The sequence below is a fragment of the Amia ocellicauda genome, chromosome 1 (assembly GCF_036373705.1).
Source record: "Amia ocellicauda isolate fAmiCal2 chromosome 1, fAmiCal2.hap1, whole genome shotgun sequence".
Taxonomy (NCBI): domain Eukaryota; kingdom Metazoa; phylum Chordata; class Actinopteri; order Amiiformes; family Amiidae; genus Amia; species Amia ocellicauda.
In genome coordinates, this window is record NC_089850.1 from 56,116,350 (window position 1) to 56,136,414 (window position 20,065).

The following is a 20,065-nucleotide window of genomic DNA, read 5'->3' on the forward strand; positions in this document are numbered from 1 at the left end:
TGTTTCAAACACACCAACCCTTGTATCAAAACCGCAACAGCAGATTTAAGAAAACAAAGGACTGTCGTCATAATGCATGGTCGCAATGTCTCTCACAATAAAAAATGCAGAAGTGGCTTAACTGTACGGAAAATCACACGGGCCATAATTCACAGTGTGACCCAGAAGGGCACATGCATATGGGAAGGTTTGCCTGTAAATCAATGGACAACTCTGTGCTGATAAGATACTTAACAATGAACAACAACCTTGTAAATTAATCCATTAGTGATTCCCCCCCCCCCCTTTTTCATTTTTGAGAACTAACAGGAAACATGTGGCGTGTATAACAATGTTGAGCAGCCCAGTTGACCTCGATTTTGGATCAAGATGGCAAGAGGAAAGGATCTAAGTGACTGTGAAAGAGGGGTCATTATTGGGGCACGGATGGCAGGAGCTTCAGTCACACAGACGCTCAACTGGCTCGTGTTCTGGACAAGTGGGTGAATGCATGTGTGGGACGCCAAGAGAACGGGACAGGCCTGACTGCTGGACCCCTACAGTGAGGGGGTCCAGAGGCTCTGTTATGCTGTGGAGGGCATTTTCCTGGCATGGTTTGGGTCCACTCGTCCCCTTAGAGGGGAGGGTCACTGCAAATCATGACAAAGTTATTCTGAGTGATCACCTGTATCCTATGGTGACACTTTTCTATCCTGATGGGAGTGGTCTCTTCCAGGATGACAATGCCCCATCCACAGGGCACGAGGGCTCACTGAATGGTGTGATGATAATGAAAATGATGTGAATCATATGTTATGACCTTCACAGTCACCAGATCTCAACCCAGTTTAACACCTATGGGAGATTCTGGACCGACGTGTTAGACAGCACTCTCCACCATCATCATCAAACCCCAAATGAGGGAACATGTTTTGGAAGAATGGTGTCCATCCCTCCAGTAGAGACCAGAGACTAGAATCTGTGCCTAGAGCATTGAAGCTGTTCTGGCGGTTCTTGATGCCCAACACCTTACTGAGACACTTTATGTTGTTTTTTCCTTCAATTTGTCAATTAAATAATTGAGAGCTCGGCTGGAACAAAAACCAGCAGGGTTGGGGCTGTTTTAAAATCTGGACCTAAAAGCAAACTTCTCTGTTTCAAATCAAGCAAAGCCGGTATCTATTGTAAAAGCACTAATTAGACGGCCATGTCTTTGTGACTTTCTGCTTTATAACAGTGCCTTTGTGTGGGAAGTCCTGTGGTAATGGATAGCAGACACTAGAGGGCCTCGAGCTCCACTCCTTTTCCACTGTGCCATGCAGTAGGGAGCAGTGGAATTAATATTTATATGTACTGTCTCACACTTGCTGCACCCAACTGGCTTTTTTTATTATAGTTCTGGAACCATCTTTATAGCTCCCTCCTACTTTTATACATATAATGATTTATATTTTATATATATGTATTATCAAAGCTCTTTTATGTACAATAACTTTGAATAGAAGGACACTTCTCAGACGCACAAAAAAGGCTGTGATTTAAAAAAAGAAAGAAAAGCATGTTTTCATCTGCACTATTGAAGGATCATTTGTATGACTGATTACACGTAGAGGACAAAAAAAAATTGACATATATTTATATTAAACCAATTACTGACAGCGCCTGCTTTCTCCGGGGCTAGCTTTATCACATTCTGTAATCAGAACTGGTGCAATTTCTCATTAATTAACTTAACTTCCACAGTTTAATTTGTCCCACCACAGTTTCAGAATGAAGAAAAATATATTTCTTTACTCTCATAATAAACATAAAAGATTGTAGTGTGCTTTGCACCATCGCTTCGGCAATAAGCTATGAAGGGTAATCCGTGCCAAAATTAAAATATAAAATAAATAAATAGGAAATAAAATATGAAATAAATAAGTAAATCTATTAATAAATAGTTAAAAAGTAAATAAATCGATACATTTATATTTTATTTCCTTTTTAACTATTTATTTATAGATTTATTTATTTCGGATTTTATTTAATTATTTTGTTATTTATTTTGTTATGTATATATATAATATATATATATATATATACACTCACCTAAAGGATTATTAAGAACACCTGTTCAATTTCTCATTAATGCAATTTTCTAATCAACCAATCACATGGCAGTTGCTTCAATGCATTTAGGGGTGTGGTCCTGGTCAAGACAATCTCCTGAACTCCAAACTGAATGTCTGAATGGGAAAGAAAGGTGATTTAAGCAATTTTGAGCGTGGCATGGATGTTGGTGCCAGACGGGCCGGTCTGAGTATTTCACAATCTGCTCAGTTACTGGGATTTTCACGCACAACCAGTTCTAGGGTTTACAAAGAATGGTGTGAAAAGGGAAAAACATCCAGTATGCGGCAGTCCTGTGGGCGAAAATGCCTTGTTGATGCTAGAGGTCAGAGGAGAATGGGCCGACTGATTCAAGCTGATAGAAGAGCAACTATGACTGAAATAACCACTCATTACAACCGAGGTATGCAGCAAAGCATTTGTGAAGCCACAACACGTACAACCTTGAGGCGGATGGGCTACAACAGCAGAAGACCCCACCGGGTACCTCTCATCTCCACTACAAATAGGAAAAAGAGGCTACAATTTGCACAAGCTCACCAAAATTGGACAGTTGAAGACTGGAAAAATGTTGCCTGGTCTGATGAGTCTCGATTTCTGTTGAGACATTCAGATGGTAGAGTCAGAATTAGGCGTAAACAGAATGAGAACATGGATCCATCATGCCTTGTTACCACTGTGCAGGCTGGTGGTGGTGGTGTAATGGTGTGGGGGATGTTTTCTTGGCACACTTTAGGCCCCTTAGTGCCAATTGGGCATCGTTTAAATGCCACGGCCTACCTGAGCATTGTTTCTGACCATGTCCATCCCTTTATGACCACCATGTACCCATCCTCTGATGGCTACTTCCAGCAGGATAATGCACCATGTCACAAAGGTCGAATCATTTCAAATTGGTTTCTTGAACATGACAATGAGTTCACTGTACTAAACTGGCCCCCACAGTCACCAGATCTCAACCCAATAGAGCATCTTTGGGATGTGGTGGAACGGGAGCTTCGTGCCCTGGATGTGCATCCCACAAATCTCCATCAAATGCAAGCTGCTATCCTATCATTATGGGCCAACATTTCTAAAGAATGCTTTCAGCACCTTGTTGAATCAATGCCACGTAGAATTAAGGCAGTTCTGAAGGCAAAAGGGGGTCAAACACAGTATTAGTATGGTGTTCCTAATAAACCTTTAGGTGAGTGTATATATATATATATATATATATATATATATATATATATATATATATAATAAGAATTAGGACACTCAGGCGTATCCTAAAGAAACAACGCCTGTTCCAGTTATCTGAAAAAGGAAGCACTGCCTGGGGGGAGGGGTTTCTGCGCACTTCCGTAGGAACCCAATCGAAACATCACTCTATCAAAGCTGCCATTGGCTCCTGCGCTCGTCACTCAGAACAGGTCCCTTCCACTTCCTGTTCTATAAAACGTGACGTCTGCGCAGGTTCGTCCTCTTTTGCTGGGAGCAGGACTACCGTGTGACCTTACAACCCTTGGGCAGTGCTTCCTTTTTCAGATAACCGGGGTTGCATTCGCAACCTATTGTTATCTTTCAAGTCGTAAGCACTGCCCAAGAGGGAGGGGTTACTGTATAACAAAACCGTCACAAGGGAGGAGGCAGTGAGCTGATAAGGGAGCCTGCCCTGAGGCGACCGCTAGGGGCCTCGGCAACAATTCCAGACAGTAACCTCAGGGGCCCCGTAGGGCTGCACCTGAGCAACGCTTTACTAGGAAACTGTCTAGAATCAGCATATACAAAGCAGGACTACAGAGGTTAATACTCTTGCCCTCCGCTTACAACAGCAAGGCCAACTGCTCTACTAGTGCAGCTAGGAGCGAGGCCGTATCTACTTGCACAATATCTGGCACTGGCAATCAAGCAACTTTTGCAGCCTTTGCGCATATCATGGCAGTGGACCCCTGATCCAATAGGAACAGGGCCACAGAGTAGTAGTCAACAGAGTAGCCGGGCTGAACAACCATATACAATATACATATTGTGTGACAGCAAGACCTTCATGCTGCTGTCGTGCGGCACAGGAGCATCCTACTCAACTTAATAGTACAGAGTGGAAGCGCTCCACTGTGCTGACAACTTAGATTTCATACAAACAAACTACATACACCATGGATCGCAGGAACAAACTCATGCGCCACCCATGGAACACAGGAGCAGTCGATGCCTGCAAGTCAGACCGGCTAACGCAGGGCAACATGAGCTCTACCGTGTTGAGAAATTAACTATATACACAGCGGAACACGAGAGCCTGCTCACATGCTTACCACTGAGGGCAGCAGCAGCGGACTCTTGCTCTATGCAATTCAATATGGACAAGTGCAAGGTATTACAGGCAGGTAACAAAAATGTCCACTATAATTACACTATGGGAGGGATAGAACTAGATGAAAGAAAGACCTAGGAGTCTATGTGGACTCCTCACTTTCTCCATCCAAACAATGTGGGAAGCAATAAAAAAGGCAAACACAATGCTAGGGTATATTGTCAAAAGTGTAGAATTGAGAACAAGGGCAGTGATGTTCAGACTGTACAATGCACTAGTTAGAGCTCATCTGGATACTGTGGACAGTTCTGGGCTCCACACTTCAAGAAAGATATCGCTGCTCTAGAGGCAGTTCAGAGGAGAGCAACCAGACTTATTCCAGGTCTGAAGGGAATGTCCTACTGAGATACTGAGAGACCTGAACCTTTTCACCCTGGAACAGAGGAGACTACATGGGGACTTGATTCAAGTCTTCAAAATCACGAAAGGCATCGACCACATCAAACCAGAGGAGCTTTTCCAGATCAGCAGGGACACACGCACCCGGGGACACAAATGGAAATTGGGCTTCAAGGCATTCAAGACAGAAAACAGGAGACACTTCTTCACACAGAGAGGCGTCACAATCTGAACAAACTCCCCAGCGATGTGGCTGAAGAGACAGTTTGGGAACATTCAAAAACAGACTGGATAGGATCCTTGGATCACTTAGTTATTAATGGACACCAAACGAGCACGATGGGGCGAATGGCCTCCTCTCATTTGTAAACTTTCTGATGTTCCTATGTTCACTTGCACAAAGTCAGGGATTTTGTAGGCATATAGTCAGGTGTGTGATTAAACAATTATACCAAACAGGTGCTAATGATCATCAATTCAATATGTAGGTTGAAACACAGTCATTAACTGAAAAGCCATATCTCTGACGTGGAAACAAGGCCAAGCGACTCAGCTATGCATGAAAAACACAGGAACCGGGGTGCAGAAAAATGGCAGCAGGTGCTCTGGACTGATGAGTCAAAATGTGAAATATCTGGCTGTAGCAGAAGGCATTTTGTTCACCGAAGGGCTGGAGAGCGGTACACGAATGAGTGTCTGCAGGCAACAATGAAGCATGGTGGAGATTCCTTGCAAGTCTGGGGCTGCATTTCTGCAAATGGAGCTGGAGATTTGGCCAGAATTAATGTTCCCCTCAATGCTAAGAAGTACAGGCAGATACTTATCCATCATGCAATACCATCAGGGAGGCATCTGATTGGCTCCAAATTTATTTTGCAGCATGACAACGACCCCAAACATATAGCAAATGTCATTAAGAACTATCTTCAGTGTAAAGAAGAACATGGAGTCCTGGAAGTGATGGTACGGCCCCCACGGAGCCCTGATCTCAACATCATCGAGTCTGCCTGGGATTACATGAAGAGAGAGAAGCAACTGAGGCTGCCTAAATCCACAGAAGACCTGTGGTTAGTTCTCCAAGATGTTTGGGCCAACCTACCTGCCAAGTTCCTTCAAAAACTGCGTGCAAGTGCAAGTGTACCTAGAAGAATTGATGCTGTTTTGAAGGTAATGGGTGGTCACACCAAATATGGATTTGATATAGATTTTTCTTCTGTTCACTCATTTTGCATTTTGTTAATTTGTTAATAATCTATTAACATGTCTATTTTTGAAAGCATTTGTCACGGTCTCTCTGGGGAGGACCGCAGGGCATAGGAGTAAGGACCCAGGTGCAGCACTCATACAATGGGCAGACAGGAACCAAGGACAAATCAAGGACATGGTCGAGGTCACAGGCTATGGTCGAGATCCAGGTGGTCAAGGGAGAGACAGGACTAGGACAGGGAGTGAGAGAGAGAGAGATAGAGAGAGAAACAAAGACAGGACTGAGAGCAAAAGAGGGAGGATTGGAAGCGAGAGAGACAGAGACACAGGACTGAGAGAGAGAGAGACAGAAAAAGCTAGGGAGAACAAGGAATCAGGAGAACAAGGATTCAGGAGAACAATGAATCAGGCTTGGTGATGCAGGAAGAACTGACAAAACTTTGCTGTTAACATGGACCGAGCAGAGCTCCTCTTTGAGTGATGCCAGGGAGAAGTCAGGGAAATGGCGGCCCCTAGTGGGGATAGAGGGGGAGTGCTAGGGGACCAGGACAGCATTCTTACTTTACAGCATTTTTTTCACACCTGCCTAAATCTTATGCACAGTACTGTATATTGCACTTATTTACCTCTGAGATTGCGAAGTGGAATTTTAAACAGTGGTCGGCGCTGCATTAATGTTTTAAAGCATTTCTGGGGAAGAGAAACTTGTGTCAGTAATGCTTTATGCTAAAGGATACAAGTATCCACTTCTGAAAACTACAATAGTAATCGGTACTTAATGCCTGGCTGTCATTTTCAATTTGGTTAACGGACAATAAGCACTGCCTTTTTTTCCTTCTCATGTGTAAATACAATGCTAATGTTTGTGTTAATTATAACAAAATGGCGACCACAAAACAATCGTGACAATATGGTGAAGTTGTATTAATCCTGGTCTTCAGCGGTTCTCCGATTCCTGAATCCTAACACAGCCTCGGTCGATGTCTCTCGTGTTGGTTGTAGATGCTCCCACGAACCAAACGCTGTATCACCGTTCATCTGATCAGGATAAGCCCCGGGTCCTGTCCAGACGTAGGATCTACACCCCCCCAGGGTCCTACCTGGAGCTGCAGTGTGTGGTGGAGAGCCAACCGGAGTCCGTGGTCAAGTGGTTAAACCCCGGGGGCACCATGCTGTCAAATGCATCCAACAGCAATGCGACCCTCACCCTGAACCCGGTGCAGGAGAGGGATGAGGGGATGTACGAGTGCAGCGCCACCAATGACTACGGGTCCGAAAAAATGAAAATCCGCATCGACGTCAACCCAGAAAGTAAGCTTTGCTCCTGTTTTTCAAAGTGTGTTTCATTTTAGAAGGAAAGCAAGTGTGACATCCCTGATCTTCTTCCTTTAAAAGACACAACCACGCTGAACTCACTGTGACTTAATTTCCCCTGCATTTAGGTACTCTTGCGGTTAGATTGGTCACATACCCATTGTTTGTGATAATTGTGTCATCTTTACTGCTCTACAGCAGATTTTGCAAAGGTAAGTGAAGTTTCAATGGTCATTTTACTACAATGAAAGTAGTGTCTAATCATTTATACTATATTTACCCTGTTTTTTAATTTTCATCAGCTGTTTCCTCCCCTTTTCAACAGATCATTTCCAGTCCATCTTCATTAACGCAGAGGAAAATGAAACCCTGGAAACAGACAATCTTCCACAACATGGGCCGGTCAAGAGTACTCCTTCACTGACCGCAACACAGTTGTAGCAGGACCTATTGTTGACGAGGCTTTGGGAAATCAATACACATTCAAGAGTGTTTCTTTCATCAAGAAAGTGTTACAATTGTTAAAATCCTGTAAATATTCCATAACTACTGCACCTTTTCCTGAATTTAATCTGCCTTTTAAGGCATCAGTCAAATTAATAAAGTGTTTCTTTATCAATTTTTGCATTAAAAAAATGAAGAATTTCCTGCTTTTTAAAAACTTTTGCGGAACAATAATAAAGACCTGCAGAACATAAAGGGGACTAAAATAGGAACATGTAAAATGTAACACTCATACCCAGCCTCCATCTATGTATTAATCTATATAATAATAATAATAATAATAATAATAATAATAATAATAATAATAAACATCATCATAACTTGTATTACAAGTATTTGAAGATGCTTGGTATGTGACAGTACTATATTCACGATATATTATTGAATATTTGCAAATGTGTTATTTTGTATGATAGTATTTAGGTTAATATTAGTGATATTGTATGTTTTTAATGTAAGAAGTAGTAGAAAGTATGTTAGGAGTAGAATACATGAGTGATAGTATTCAGTAAGTAGGTTATTAGCAGTCGTATGAAGCATGTGTGTAGTGTGACTGTAGGAAAAAGATGTGCATGTCAGCAGGAATGATAATACAGTAGATTCAACAGTGCTACACTGCACTACAGTATATCACACTACGCAGCGCTTGCAGTACTGTCTCCCTGCGCAGCTGCCTCTCAGGTGCGACATTTCCTGAAGCACACTTTAATACAATAAAATCCTCCCATTTCCAACATCACATGACGTCACCAGAATCCCAATTTAAAACTGTCGCAGTCCGCATTCATTCCCACCGTCAATCAGCACAGCCCCAGCTGTAAATGGTGTCTCCAAGACCCCATCGTCGATTTCATTAAACAAGGTTCCCGACGCGTTCTGTATGGGGAAATTAGAGTTTTAATAACAACACAACATTCTAATTAAACAGCCTACCACATCGGCCTCAATCGCATGGTTTTCAAATGGGCGGGTAAAAGATGGTGAGTTTTAAAACCTGATGTATGTAACCAAATCACACGTGTGCATGCAGGCTGGATCTTCCTCTCTGGCGTTCGTTCTTTCTCTTCGTTTCGTTGTGAAGCGCTGTGTGAAGTTTGTCCCTGCGCGCCTCCCGTAGCGAGGCTAAAGCTTTGCGTTGCTTAGCAGCCCCGCACAGCACGCCGCGGCCGAGACGGTAAGAGACGGAAAATAAGTTCATAAAATCAGCCTTTAATATAGCATGTTTATATCCCGCCGACGTGTGTGCAGACAGATGCGGATAACAGTGCGTTCAGTGAACAGCTTTTCTCAGACTGGACGCAGAGCTGAGCCGCTAATTGATCTGATTAGTTAAAGCCGAGGCGCGTTTGAAGTGCCTTTATAGTTTGTAACCGACGATGCAGAAAGTTGCTACAACATCCCGGGGTAAATGCTGTCCGACATGGCGACATGGTTTGATTACAGCGGTATTATTTATTCTGCGCACAGTGGGGTTAATTACTGCCTGATGCCAGTGACGTCACTCAACAGGTGGGGCCGCATATCTGTTCTCCAACGTTGCAGATTCAGCAACCCTTTAATATTTACACACTTCAGAAATGTGCATATAATTTTTATTTTTTAAAACAGTTATCTGAATGAGGGGTGTCAGACTGTAGTCCTGGGCGTCCGCGGTGTGTGTATGTTTGTGCCCAGCTCTCCGCTCCTTAATTGCTCTAATTAAACTGGGTGAATTGAACCCCTCTCTCCAGACCCTGAATTGTTCTGTGGGTTCAGTGTTTTGAGTCGCACATTGTCAGGTATCGGCTATAAAAATAAAATATGAATGTTTTAGATAAGCCTACCTGACCTGAGTCAATAATGACATTAATTAAATAATTGGGAGCTGCTGTTGGATCAAAAACCAGCAGACACTGCGCCCCCCCAGGACTGGAGTCTGACACCCCTGATCTAAATGAGAGGTGACTATATAGGCTAATAATAAATACAGTAGAATTCACAAAACGACAATAATAACAAAAAGCATTTAAATTAGCATTTGTTTAAACGAAGAACAAGTGACTGGTGTGCAGCCTCCTCTTCCTGTGATGGACTAGATATTTTAATGGAGTATTTTAATGATTTGAAGCCTTTTTTCCCCACTGTGTCTCTCTCTCCTTCCACATATCAGCGTGTGGATTTCCATTTTCCAGAAAGCCAGGATGTCGGTGCCTTTCTCCAACACCCACCTGCGGGTTCCCCGAGGATTCAATACCATCTTGGAGGGGCTGGCCAGGGAGGTCCTGAGAGAGCAGCCCAAGGACATCCCGAGCTTTGCTGCCTCGTATTTCCAGTCCCTGCTCAAAGAGAGAGAAGGTATCCATCCATCCATTCATTCACTTCATATCTGTGTCCTACATGGCTGCTTTGGTATCCATATGTGCCTACAGTCATGAACGACAGACAAACACTGATGGAAACGATACACAATACAAATGCAGACCTAAGAAGCAATCTTTGTGTTCGCCAAGCCTAATACTTCAGCATATAAACCCACAGAAATCACTGCCTGAAACAGATTTGTTTCAAACACACCAACCCTTGTATCAAAACCACAAAACAACAGATTTAAGAAAACAAAGGACTGTCGACATAATGCATGGTCGCAATGTCTCACAATAAAAAATGCAGAAGTGGCTTAACTGTACGGAAAATCACACGGGCCATAATTCACAGTGTGACCCAGAAGGGCACATGCATATGGGAAGGTCTATTTGCCTGTAAATCAATGGACAACTCTGTGCTGATAAGATACTTTACAATGAACAACAACCTTGTAAATTAATCCATTAGTGATTTCCCCCCCCCTCCACTTTCTCATTATTGAGAACTAACAGGAAACATGTAAATCAATCAATCAAGCAAACAAACAATGTATGAAGTTAACCCGTGATATTAAACGCACCGGAGTAACGCATGAACACCTGAGGCGCTTCCTCAGAGTGCTGCTGCTAACTGTGTGACTCAGTTGAGCTCGGCTGGCCGTTGAGCCCGTGTGAGGAGGAAGTGGGAAAAGGAAGCAATTATCACCTAACCTGTCAGAAGGAGTTTGGCAGCAGATCTTGGAATCCAGTCCTGCCTTACTTTTCCAAGAAACGTAATTGTAAGAGTGTCCAGATTGTTACACAGTTATAAAACCACAGAGTGTGTGCTTTGATGTGTATAGGATGAATGCAATAGCTTATCATTTGAATTTTTATATTTTTTTCCCCTAAATTTTGTTTACTTCTGGACTTTCGCAACGTAAAGGCTGTGTGTACAGTTATAGTCAGTTTGCATATATAGCTCATATTGCAAATAAAGGAAAAACCTGAATAATTGAGTGGAGGAACATAACGAAGGCAGATGCCTCCAAACAGGTGTACTGCATGATACAATTAAGCAATTAACACCCTGTCATGCTCTATGGCATGTATGCAAATGCTGAGCAGCCCATTTGACCTCGATTTTGGATCAAGATGGCAAGAGGAAAGGATCTAAGTGACTGTGAAAGAGGGGTCATTTTTGGGGCACGAATGGCAGGAGCTTCAGTCACACAGACACTCGGCTGGCTCGTGCTCTGAACAAGTGGGTGAATGCATGTGTGGGACGCCAAGAGAAAGGGACAGGCCTGACTGCTGGACCCCTACAGTGAGGGGGTCCGGAGGCTCTGTTATGCTGTGGGGGGCATTTTCCTGGCATGGTTTGGGTCCACTTGTCCCCTCAGAGGGAAGGGCTACTGCAAAGTTATTCTGAGTGATCACCTTTATCCTATGGGGAAACATTTCTATCCTGATGGGAGTGGTCTCTTCAAGGATGACAATGCATATCCACAGGATATGAGGGCTCACTGAATGGTTTGATGAGTATGAAAATGATGTGAATCATATGCTATGGCCTTCGTAGTCACCAGATCTCAACCCAATTGAACACCTATGGGAGATTTTGGAACGACGTGTTAGACAGCGCTGTCCACCACCATCATCAAAACCCCAGATGAGGGAATATCTTTTGGAAGAATGGTGTTCATCCCTCCAGTAGAGTCCAGATACTAGAATCTGTTCCAAGAGCATTGAAGCTGTTCTGGGGCTCGTGGTGCCCAACACCTTACTGAGACACTTTATGTGGGTTTTTCCTTTAATTTGTCACCCGTCTGTATGTTTCTTCTTTCTAGAGAGTGGCATAGATCCAGCCGAGTGGAGTGCCAGGTTGGAGGACAGATTCTACAACAACCACGCCTTCAAGGTAAAACGGACATTTCTATTTAAATTCAAGCTGACACTGGGCACTGAATTTGTGTGTCTGATGATCTTCGTTGATAATCTGTGAATACTGTGCCAGTAAAGGTCGTGACTCCCACCTGGAAATGCACAATGCTGTGGATGCCGCACTCAAATATGCTATTCAGGTATTTCTGTTTTAAACCCAAACAGGAAAATCAGACTGATAACAGCGAGGGCCCGGACAAAGACGAAGCCGCGGCGAGGATCCAGGCCGGCTTCCGAGGCTACGCAGCCCGGCAGGAAATGAAGAGACTCAAGTCGTCCACCACAGCCCTCAACGAGTGAGTCTGCTGCTTTCTCTGCCTTAGTTACAGGCCAGGGTCAGGCAGCTAAGGGACAACAACCACTGCCATTAGAGGGTAAAGAAACGGGAAGAAAAGAGACGCACTCTTTTATTTTCCCCCTCTCTATCAGTCACAGAGTTCAATTAATAAAAGTGACATTTTTCGTAAGACGATTTTTCTTTATTTGTACCCACCTAATTCGTAGGACTGTGTGCAACTCGCATTTCAGGCGCTCAATAAAAGTACATCTCATTCACCATATTGAGTTATTATACTTAATCACTTTGTTCTCGACTTATGCCTGTATAAATACTAGAGGGGCATTTGTTTTATTTTTATTTTTTAAGTGATCAATCCTCACAGTGCGCAACAGTTTTAAGGCAAGGTTGTTTCTGTGTGCATGCTCTTAGTTTCTGGGGGAATAGGCATAAATCATTCAACAACCCTCAAAACGGCGGAGGCAACGACTGCAAACATCTCTGTGCAATAATAACCTCGAATAAATCCGATCGCGTTGCATAAGAGAGCGTTCCGCATCGGCCTTCTGGGACAGTGTACCGTGGGAGACTCCCTTTGCACACCTACAGACGCGGTGGAAGTTTAAAGGGAAATTCTGCGCGCTCTCAGAATTGGCTGCACGACGCTCGCCTTCTAACCTCCAGCTTTGCTTGTTATGCAAGGCTGGCAAAGCACGTGGTTATAAAACTTTCTCGGCTGCTGTTCCAGTGCGCGGCCGCGTGTTCTCCACAGCGATTGATTTGCTTGTCAGAGAAATTTGAGCTGGATTCGAATAAATGCAATGAAAACACTCTCTTCTTTTAAAACTGAGGCTCTCAATCCTGATCCTGGAGGGGCCCCTGCCCTGCTGGTTTTTGTTCCAACTGAGCTCTCAATTACTTAATTGAACCCTTAATTGACAACAATCTGCTTAGATTATTAATTATTAATATGTGTAATAAAATAGTTGGTTCTTAAATAATTTCTTTATTCAATTCTATACTTTACTTAAAACCCTACTGTTTAAAATAAAAGGCTCTGATTTAGGTACTTATTCATTCAATTAAGGGTTCAATTAAGTAATTTAGAGCTTGGCTGGAACAAAAACCAGCAGGGTTGGGGCTGTTTTAAAATGAGTATAATAGCAATCTAATCTGGACCTAAAAGCAAACTTCTCCATTTCAAATCAAGCAAAGCCGGTATCTATTGTAAAAGCACTAATTAGACGGCCATGTCTTTGACTTTCTGCTTTATAACAGTGCCTTTGTGTGGGAAGTCCTGTGGTAATGGATAGCAGACACTAGAGGGCCTCGAGCTCCACTCCTTTTCCACTGTGCCATGAATTATTGAAATGCAGTAGGGAGCAGTGGAATTAATATTTATATGTACTGTCTCACACTTGCTGCACCCAGCTGGCTTTTTTTATTATAGTTCTGGAACCATCTTTATAACTCCCTCCTACTTTTATACATATAATGATTTATATTTTATATATATGTATTATCAAAGCTCTTTTATGTACAATAACTTTGAATAGAAGGACACTTCTCAGACGCATAAAAAAAGGCTGTGATTTAAAAAAAGAAAGAAAAGCATGTTTTCATCTGCACTATTGAAGCATCATTTGTATGATTGATTACACGTAGAGGACACAAAAAAGAGATATATATTTATATTAAAGCAATTACCGACAGCGGCTTCTTTCTCCGGGGCTAGCTTTATCACTTTCTGTAATCAGAACTGGTGACAGTGTGTGGGTGTGGAGTCTTTATTTATTTATCTGCCGGTGGGTGTGTGGGTGCGTGTCTTTGTGGTGGAGAGGCAGAAAGCTCGAAGTGGGGGGGGACTTGGCTGTGTTGAAACAGGCCGAGCGCTGAGTTACTGACGGGAAAGCCTTGTTCGATTTCTCCAGTCATTTCGTTATGCATCCCCAAAACATCTTCCTAGTATTTTCTGTGCGTATTTCCATGTACAATACTACCTGTATTTCGGTACCAGTGAGACAACACTCGACAGCACTTTATTTTTGGGGGACAGATGTGAACCTGGTGGTACTTCTGAACTTCTTTTAGCCCTTATAAATGCCATCAAAGTATCCGTATATGTATGGCATTATTATTATTATTCACTAGAAGCTCTGAATTGCACAGTGAGATAAAACTGAGCCCCAGCAGCCGATGAGTTAAGGTAGTAAAACGCAATACCCTTGAGGAGGATTGCAGACGGATAAAAATGAAATGTGTTGTTGACCCGGCAATCCTCTGCGAGCTGCGCGGCGCTGTGCCCGTGATAACAGTGGGCCGGGTTTGAAAGCAGGGAGACGGAGCGCAGGGTCTCCAGGTGCTCTGTGGGCTGCACTGCCAGGAGATCTCATTTTTCAGCCGAGCGTTATTGGCACACTGAAGTCGGATCGGTGTAGCGTATCAAACTCTAATCCCGGAGTGGCTTACGGGGTGAGGGTCGGAAACAAGACCACAAACGAAGTGCTGCCGCGGGTGCGTGGGCTCGAGCCGGTGTGGGCACTGAAATGGTGTGTCGCCAGCGGTATTAATTAGGCTGGCTCTGTAGACGCATGTCTCGGGGACACCCCCCCCACACACACACTCCTTGAGCTGTAAGACAACACCATTGTTTCTAGGGGAAGAAGGTTGTCAAGGCACTTGCACAAACTCTTGCCATTTCTCGTTCCCACTGTGTAAATACGTTTCCAGACTAGATGCATGCGCTTGACATTTAAGCCGTGGGGATGAGGAAGGGGATGGGGGCGGGGTCACAGTGTGCAGTGATGGAAAAGTAAAAATAAACTCTCGAGAGAGAGACCTATTGTTCATCTGTGTGAGGGAGACGGGTCGTACAGAAGGGTGATTCCTTTCTTTCACCCAGTGCAAAACGCTCCCAAAAGTCGTCCTAAAGGAAAAGTGTGTCGGCTTTGTAGTGGTGTCAGCCGGTTTCGGTAGAGCACATTCTTTAAAAGTTACTTTAAGAGTCCGTGTTCTGTAAACTTTTTTCCAGCTCACGCCCTCTGAGCTCTGTTCTCTGCCACTGAATCGCCCCCAAAATGAGTTACCTGTGCCAATGGAGGCCTGCACAATTGCATCTCTGTTATTAGTGCAGTGTGAAGGATAGCCCTTACTGGATTTGAGGAGGCTTTACCAGAACATGGATTTCAAACAACAACCGCAGCGTATGATATACTGGCTCGAGTCCCATATTCAAAAGCCAAACAAGATGTACCATGTATTCAATTCCACGCCTTTAGCTTGTTATCGATCTCACCTTCCAGAAACAGTGTCTTTCCGGTTACAGATTCAAACTATTTGTGTCCTTTTTTTGTAAGGCCAGATATTTTGTATGCAAATAAACAAACTATATTGCTTTATATTCCTCTTCATAAACCCCCCTGGCAGTCATTAGTGCAGAAAAATGAAAATGCCAAGGTAGATGAAGGTATGGAGAGTTTATTACCAGGGAGATGGTGTATTAAGTTAAATATCTCCTTGAAGGCCAAGCAACTACAGATGGAAAACATGGGAGGCTTTGTACTCAAGATAAGGTCAGGAGCCCAGCAGGGAAGGTACTTTGTTGCATTGTAGTATCTGGACAATACATCGTTGTTATGTTATGTTGCTAGTGAAAAGGTAATTGCAATTGCTGTTAAAAGATAGGAAAAGTCTCACAAAAACTCCAATCTGTAAAATGAGGAGTGTATGTATAACTTGTTTCCACTGTTATTAATCTATGTGACATTCATCCTTACAAACCATAATTAACTCTCATTGTCTGTATGGTATTTTTTTTTTATATCCGTAAAATTAGATTTTATGTGGATTTCAAAGTAGCTGTATTGTCAACTATGTAGCATTTGGATTTGGGTCAGGAAAAGCTAAAGTCTTGCATTTTCGCAATCCTTTGTGACTGAGTGAAAGTACCAACCTGGTATCATTCTTTACATGTCACAGCACAAGACCTTTGTGTAGTTGAAAGTCAATTTTGTAGAGTGGTAATAAGAGATGGATGTCACTTCATGAGAGAGCGAGAAATCTAGAACATACTTCTTGAAATGCATTTATTATTTCGTGTTACACACCCGACTCGTGGGTATTTGCTAACTCTTTCCCCCTCAATCTTATTCTTCAGAAAATCATCAGTTAAAGAACAAGGACCTCTTGAAGTCTGTGCTACAGAACTTACTGAACACCTGGATATGTTCGGGGGAGGTCTCGACGCAGAAATCCAGGGGGTTGAAGAGGGGGAGGATGAAGCAAACCAAGACATCTGCAGCGCTGAGCTGAGACTCGAACCCTCTCGTGAAGTGTCATATGGTGGGGTGGCCAATGTGGATATCTGTGGGGAGGAACTGAAGGGGAATGGAGAGGAAATGGAACAGGGAATGGGCAAGGTGGAAGACGATGTAGCTGAACGGGATCTAAGCCTAAATCAAGTGCAAACAAATGACTGGAATCCAGGAGAAGATGAGCATCTGAGAAAGTCAGATGTTGCTGCTGCCTCTGAGCCAGAGGTGGAAAAAGAAGATGAAGAAGAAGGCTTGGCAGACGATAAATCCGTAAATGAAGCTCTGGAGGAATGTGAAGATGAGTTTGGTGCAGAGACTGAGAACACTCAAGAAAGCGAGGAGGCCCCAGATAGTTCCACTACTGAGGAACCTCATTTGGAGGGAGCGGTCGCAGAACCCGAGTCGAAAGATGGATCTGAAACCATTAGATCCGTAGACGGGACTGTAGAAGGCACCGAGGACAACGTTGCAGATAGTGTTGATACTACTTTGGAGGGAAAGGAATTATCTGAAGCTAAATCAAGTGCTGAAGTCCTCCTCTCCGGAATGGACATGTCACACGTGGATGAAAACTTGGAGAACAAGGAAGAGACTCGGGAAGGGTGCAAGGCCGAGTCTCCAAAGGATGAAGTGATGGACAGTGCAGCCGCCACTGACGTTCGAGATGAAAGAGAACCTGAGGAGGCATCTGAAGCAGAGGATGCAGCTGGCCTTCCCGATGCTGAGGTGAAGGAGAACCCTGCTGAAGATCCCAAATCGGACGTTGAAGATGAGCCAGCTGAAGGACATGGTCTACCAGAGGAAGCCCAAACGGAGCCAGAGGACATGGGGGTAAAGTCGGAAGATCAGTCGCCAGATAAGCCACCCGAAGGCAAATCAGATGAGCTCAAACCCCAGGAAGAAACTGGGGTCTCTGCAGAAGATGTGGCAGAAACCACAGAAGCTGAAGACCAGGAAAAGGCGGAAGTTGAAGGAGTAACGGAAGAGAACTTGAGCACTGAAGTGGGCGCCGACCGCACGGTAGAGTGATTTCTTTTATATCCTCTCCCAATGCCTGATGCATAAGAAAAAGTTCCCTCTCTGACTTCCTTTAGGGTTTGCCGTCATGTGAATATGCTTCTCTTTGTATATATTCAGTTTCTGTATTTAAAGCTGCAGGCCTTCATCACGAGCCCGCATTTCAAAGACAATCATCTCTGCAAACTATTCTAATAATAATACCACTACTACTAATAATAATTAAACCCGACAGTGAGGGCATCATTAACCTGTCAAGCATATTTCATAGTGTTCTTTCAGAACACAGCCTGTTGTAATTGCTCATTCCTGGGGTAACCGTGACCTTTTCAGTGAAATAAATAATTACAATGTTCCGATTTGACTCTTGGGCATTCGCACCGAGACCTGCAGCTTTAATTTTCCTCGTGGCTTGACATTGATTGTGCTGTGTCTGATTCTGTCAGATCGAACCTCAGAATCTGAAAGGTAACAAAAAGAAATGCATGTTAATTCTGGCATACTTTAAAATGTCCTGGTTTTATTAATTTGAGCTTTCTTGATGAAAATGTAGGAAATACCAATATTCACGTGAAATATACAACAACACTCTTGCACCACCGTCAAATATCTGCTTACAATCCCTTTCCCTGTGTTTCATAGATTTTTTAACAATCTAGGCCTAAAGAGAGAGTTTAGTTTACTTCCATTGTCATCTACCCTAAATGTAATTCAAAATCATCTGTTTCAAGCAGCTGCTGCTCCATAATTTTTCTTGTTCCTCTACATTCTCTCTAACATCTATAAAGCGCACATTAATCTCCCGAATACCATGCGAGCCGTAACTGATTTCCATGTATGTGTTAATGATGCTCGTGCTGTTATTAATGTGCAATCATGTGTTCGTCTTTGTTCTTTCAAGATGTATGTGTTGTCGTGGATTGTTTGTTTTCCCGACTGAAATTCTTTAAACAAATGCCGTGATTTTAAATGTGTGTTTTGTGGAAATTAAAGTATACCAAATCACTTTAATCTCTGGATCTGTGTGTCTGTATAATTATTTAATCGGGTCATCCTTGTTTGTTTGGTGGTAATTGAGAATGACCAACAATTTGAAAATGTTTCTTGCTTGCATTTATTTTGTCTTTCTCTTGGTCTCTGTCATGTAATCTGCATGCATTTATATATGTATTATGTGTGTTTGTTTTTGTCATTCGAATATTAAAGTAAAGACATTACATGTCATGGGATGAAGGGTTATTTTCTAAACCGAATTTCCAGATCTGCTACAATAACCAATCATGGAACCATTGCTCAAAATGCATCAATATCACGATATCAGTTTTGCATATACTTTACATTTGTTTTGCTACAAAGGTGTGTAAACAATGCTTCTGGGCTTCCTTTGAATGAATGATCTAAAACAAAACACTGCAAGGAACTAGCATTTAGGGAAATGCGAAAAACCGGTCAACATTAAATGGACAATGCAAGTTGGCAAGTCTTATAAATGCGTAAAATTGATCAGAAACTGTACTGAAAAACTAAAACTTAAATTACAACTGTAGGAAGTTGTTTACTTTATTTGAACAATCTGGCAAAGTGAGTGTAAATAAAGAGACTCGTTGTAGCTCACCTGGTTGATTACTCCCCTGAATTAAAGAGAGAGAAACTCATCAAATAAACAGTCATACAATTATCACTTACTGCTTTTAATTTCCATCTGTTTTAAATCGGAAACTAAGAAAGGACCAGCTGTGATGCGCAAAGCTGGGAGTCTCAAGGATTTTGCTGATCCACTGCATGGCTTTGTGGCCCTACTTTCAGGGTCTCCAAGGGGTCCCAAAAAAAGCTTGACTTTTCCGTGGCACTGAAAGACACCTTGCCTTTTCAAAGCCCTGCGAAATGGAGAAAAAGTTCAGGTTTAGTCATCGGTTTCATTCAGGAATTGCGTGTATAAATTAATTCCGCTTACAGAGGGAGAATTTCCAGCGAATTGTGCATGTGTCTTCTGACCAGGAAGCTACTGTGATGACAACAGTAAGGCTGTTAGGAAATGCTTCTCGTCGGTATGAACAATGTCCTGTTTTGGAAATTTGACTGTGTGGTTGAAGCAGTCGCAGAATAGCTGTTGTAGTTATCGGCTCCACAGCAGACCATTAAACCCCGACTCTTTGCATGGCTGCCAGGAGAAGTCTTAGAACATGCGGTTGAAACTGCTGGCGACTTGACAAAAAATAGGTTACGGGAGGGAAGTAACCTTGCCATGAGTGTTTTTTTTGCCTGGGATGTATTTCTGTTAGTCGAGAGAATGCACGGTACATTTCTGGAGCACCGAGCATGCGGGCGAATCTGCTCCCGTGTTCCCTCATGTGATCTAAAGCGAACGTGCGATTGTGCTCGATCT

General features: G+C 43.0%; 2 protein-coding genes across 5 annotated transcripts in view; both read left to right on the plus strand.

Annotated features, from left to right (window-relative positions):
- The first annotated feature begins 6,786 nt into the window (after positions 1–6,786).
- Positions 6,787–7,825, plus strand: LOC136758698 (leucine-rich repeat and fibronectin type III domain-containing protein 1-like protein). The gene is made up of 3 exons (XM_066713700.1): positions 6,787–7,300; positions 7,432–7,515; positions 7,629–7,825. Exons 1-3 carry the CDS (start codon positions 6,970–6,972, stop codon positions 7,742–7,744), a joined length of 531 nt encoding a protein of 176 aa, XP_066569797.1. The 5' UTR covers positions 6,787–6,969; the 3' UTR covers positions 7,745–7,825.
- Positions 7,826–8,614: 789 nt separating this feature from the next.
- The window catches only part of nrgnb (neurogranin (protein kinase C substrate, RC3) b), a 49,390-nt gene continuing 37,939 nt past the window's right edge, over positions 8,615–20,065 (plus strand). Inside the window, exons 1-5 of one of the 4 annotated variants that reach the window (XM_066710045.1) lie at positions 8,615–8,787; positions 9,957–10,141; positions 11,979–12,049; positions 12,238–12,368; positions 16,506–17,682. In XM_066710045.1, coding sequence (XP_066566142.1) covers positions 8,759–8,787; positions 9,957–10,141; positions 11,979–12,049; positions 12,238–12,368; positions 16,506–17,682 — 1,593 coding nt within the window. In that variant the 5' untranslated portion in view covers positions 8,615–8,758. Of the gene's footprint in view, positions 8,788–8,860; positions 8,982–9,956; positions 10,142–11,978; positions 12,050–12,237; positions 12,369–16,505; positions 17,683–20,065 lie in introns of those variants that run through there. The other 3 variants (XM_066710050.1, XM_066710059.1, XM_066710067.1) reach the window with 3 other exon arrangements.

Bases quoted from the DNA above. Each gene is read 5' to 3' on its own strand.
- LOC136758698 (XM_066713700.1), top strand. From the start codon at position 6,970: ATGTCTCTCGTGTTGGTTGTAGATGCTCCCACGAACCAAACGCTGTAT. The intron at 7,301-7,431 runs GTAAGCTTTGCT...CCCTGCATTTAG, and splicing joins CATCGACGTCAACCCAGAAA to GTACTCTTGCGGTTAGATTG. The intron at 7,516-7,628 runs GTAAGTGAAGTT...CCTTTTCAACAG, and splicing joins CTACAGCAGATTTTGCAAAG to ATCATTTCCAGTCCATCTTC.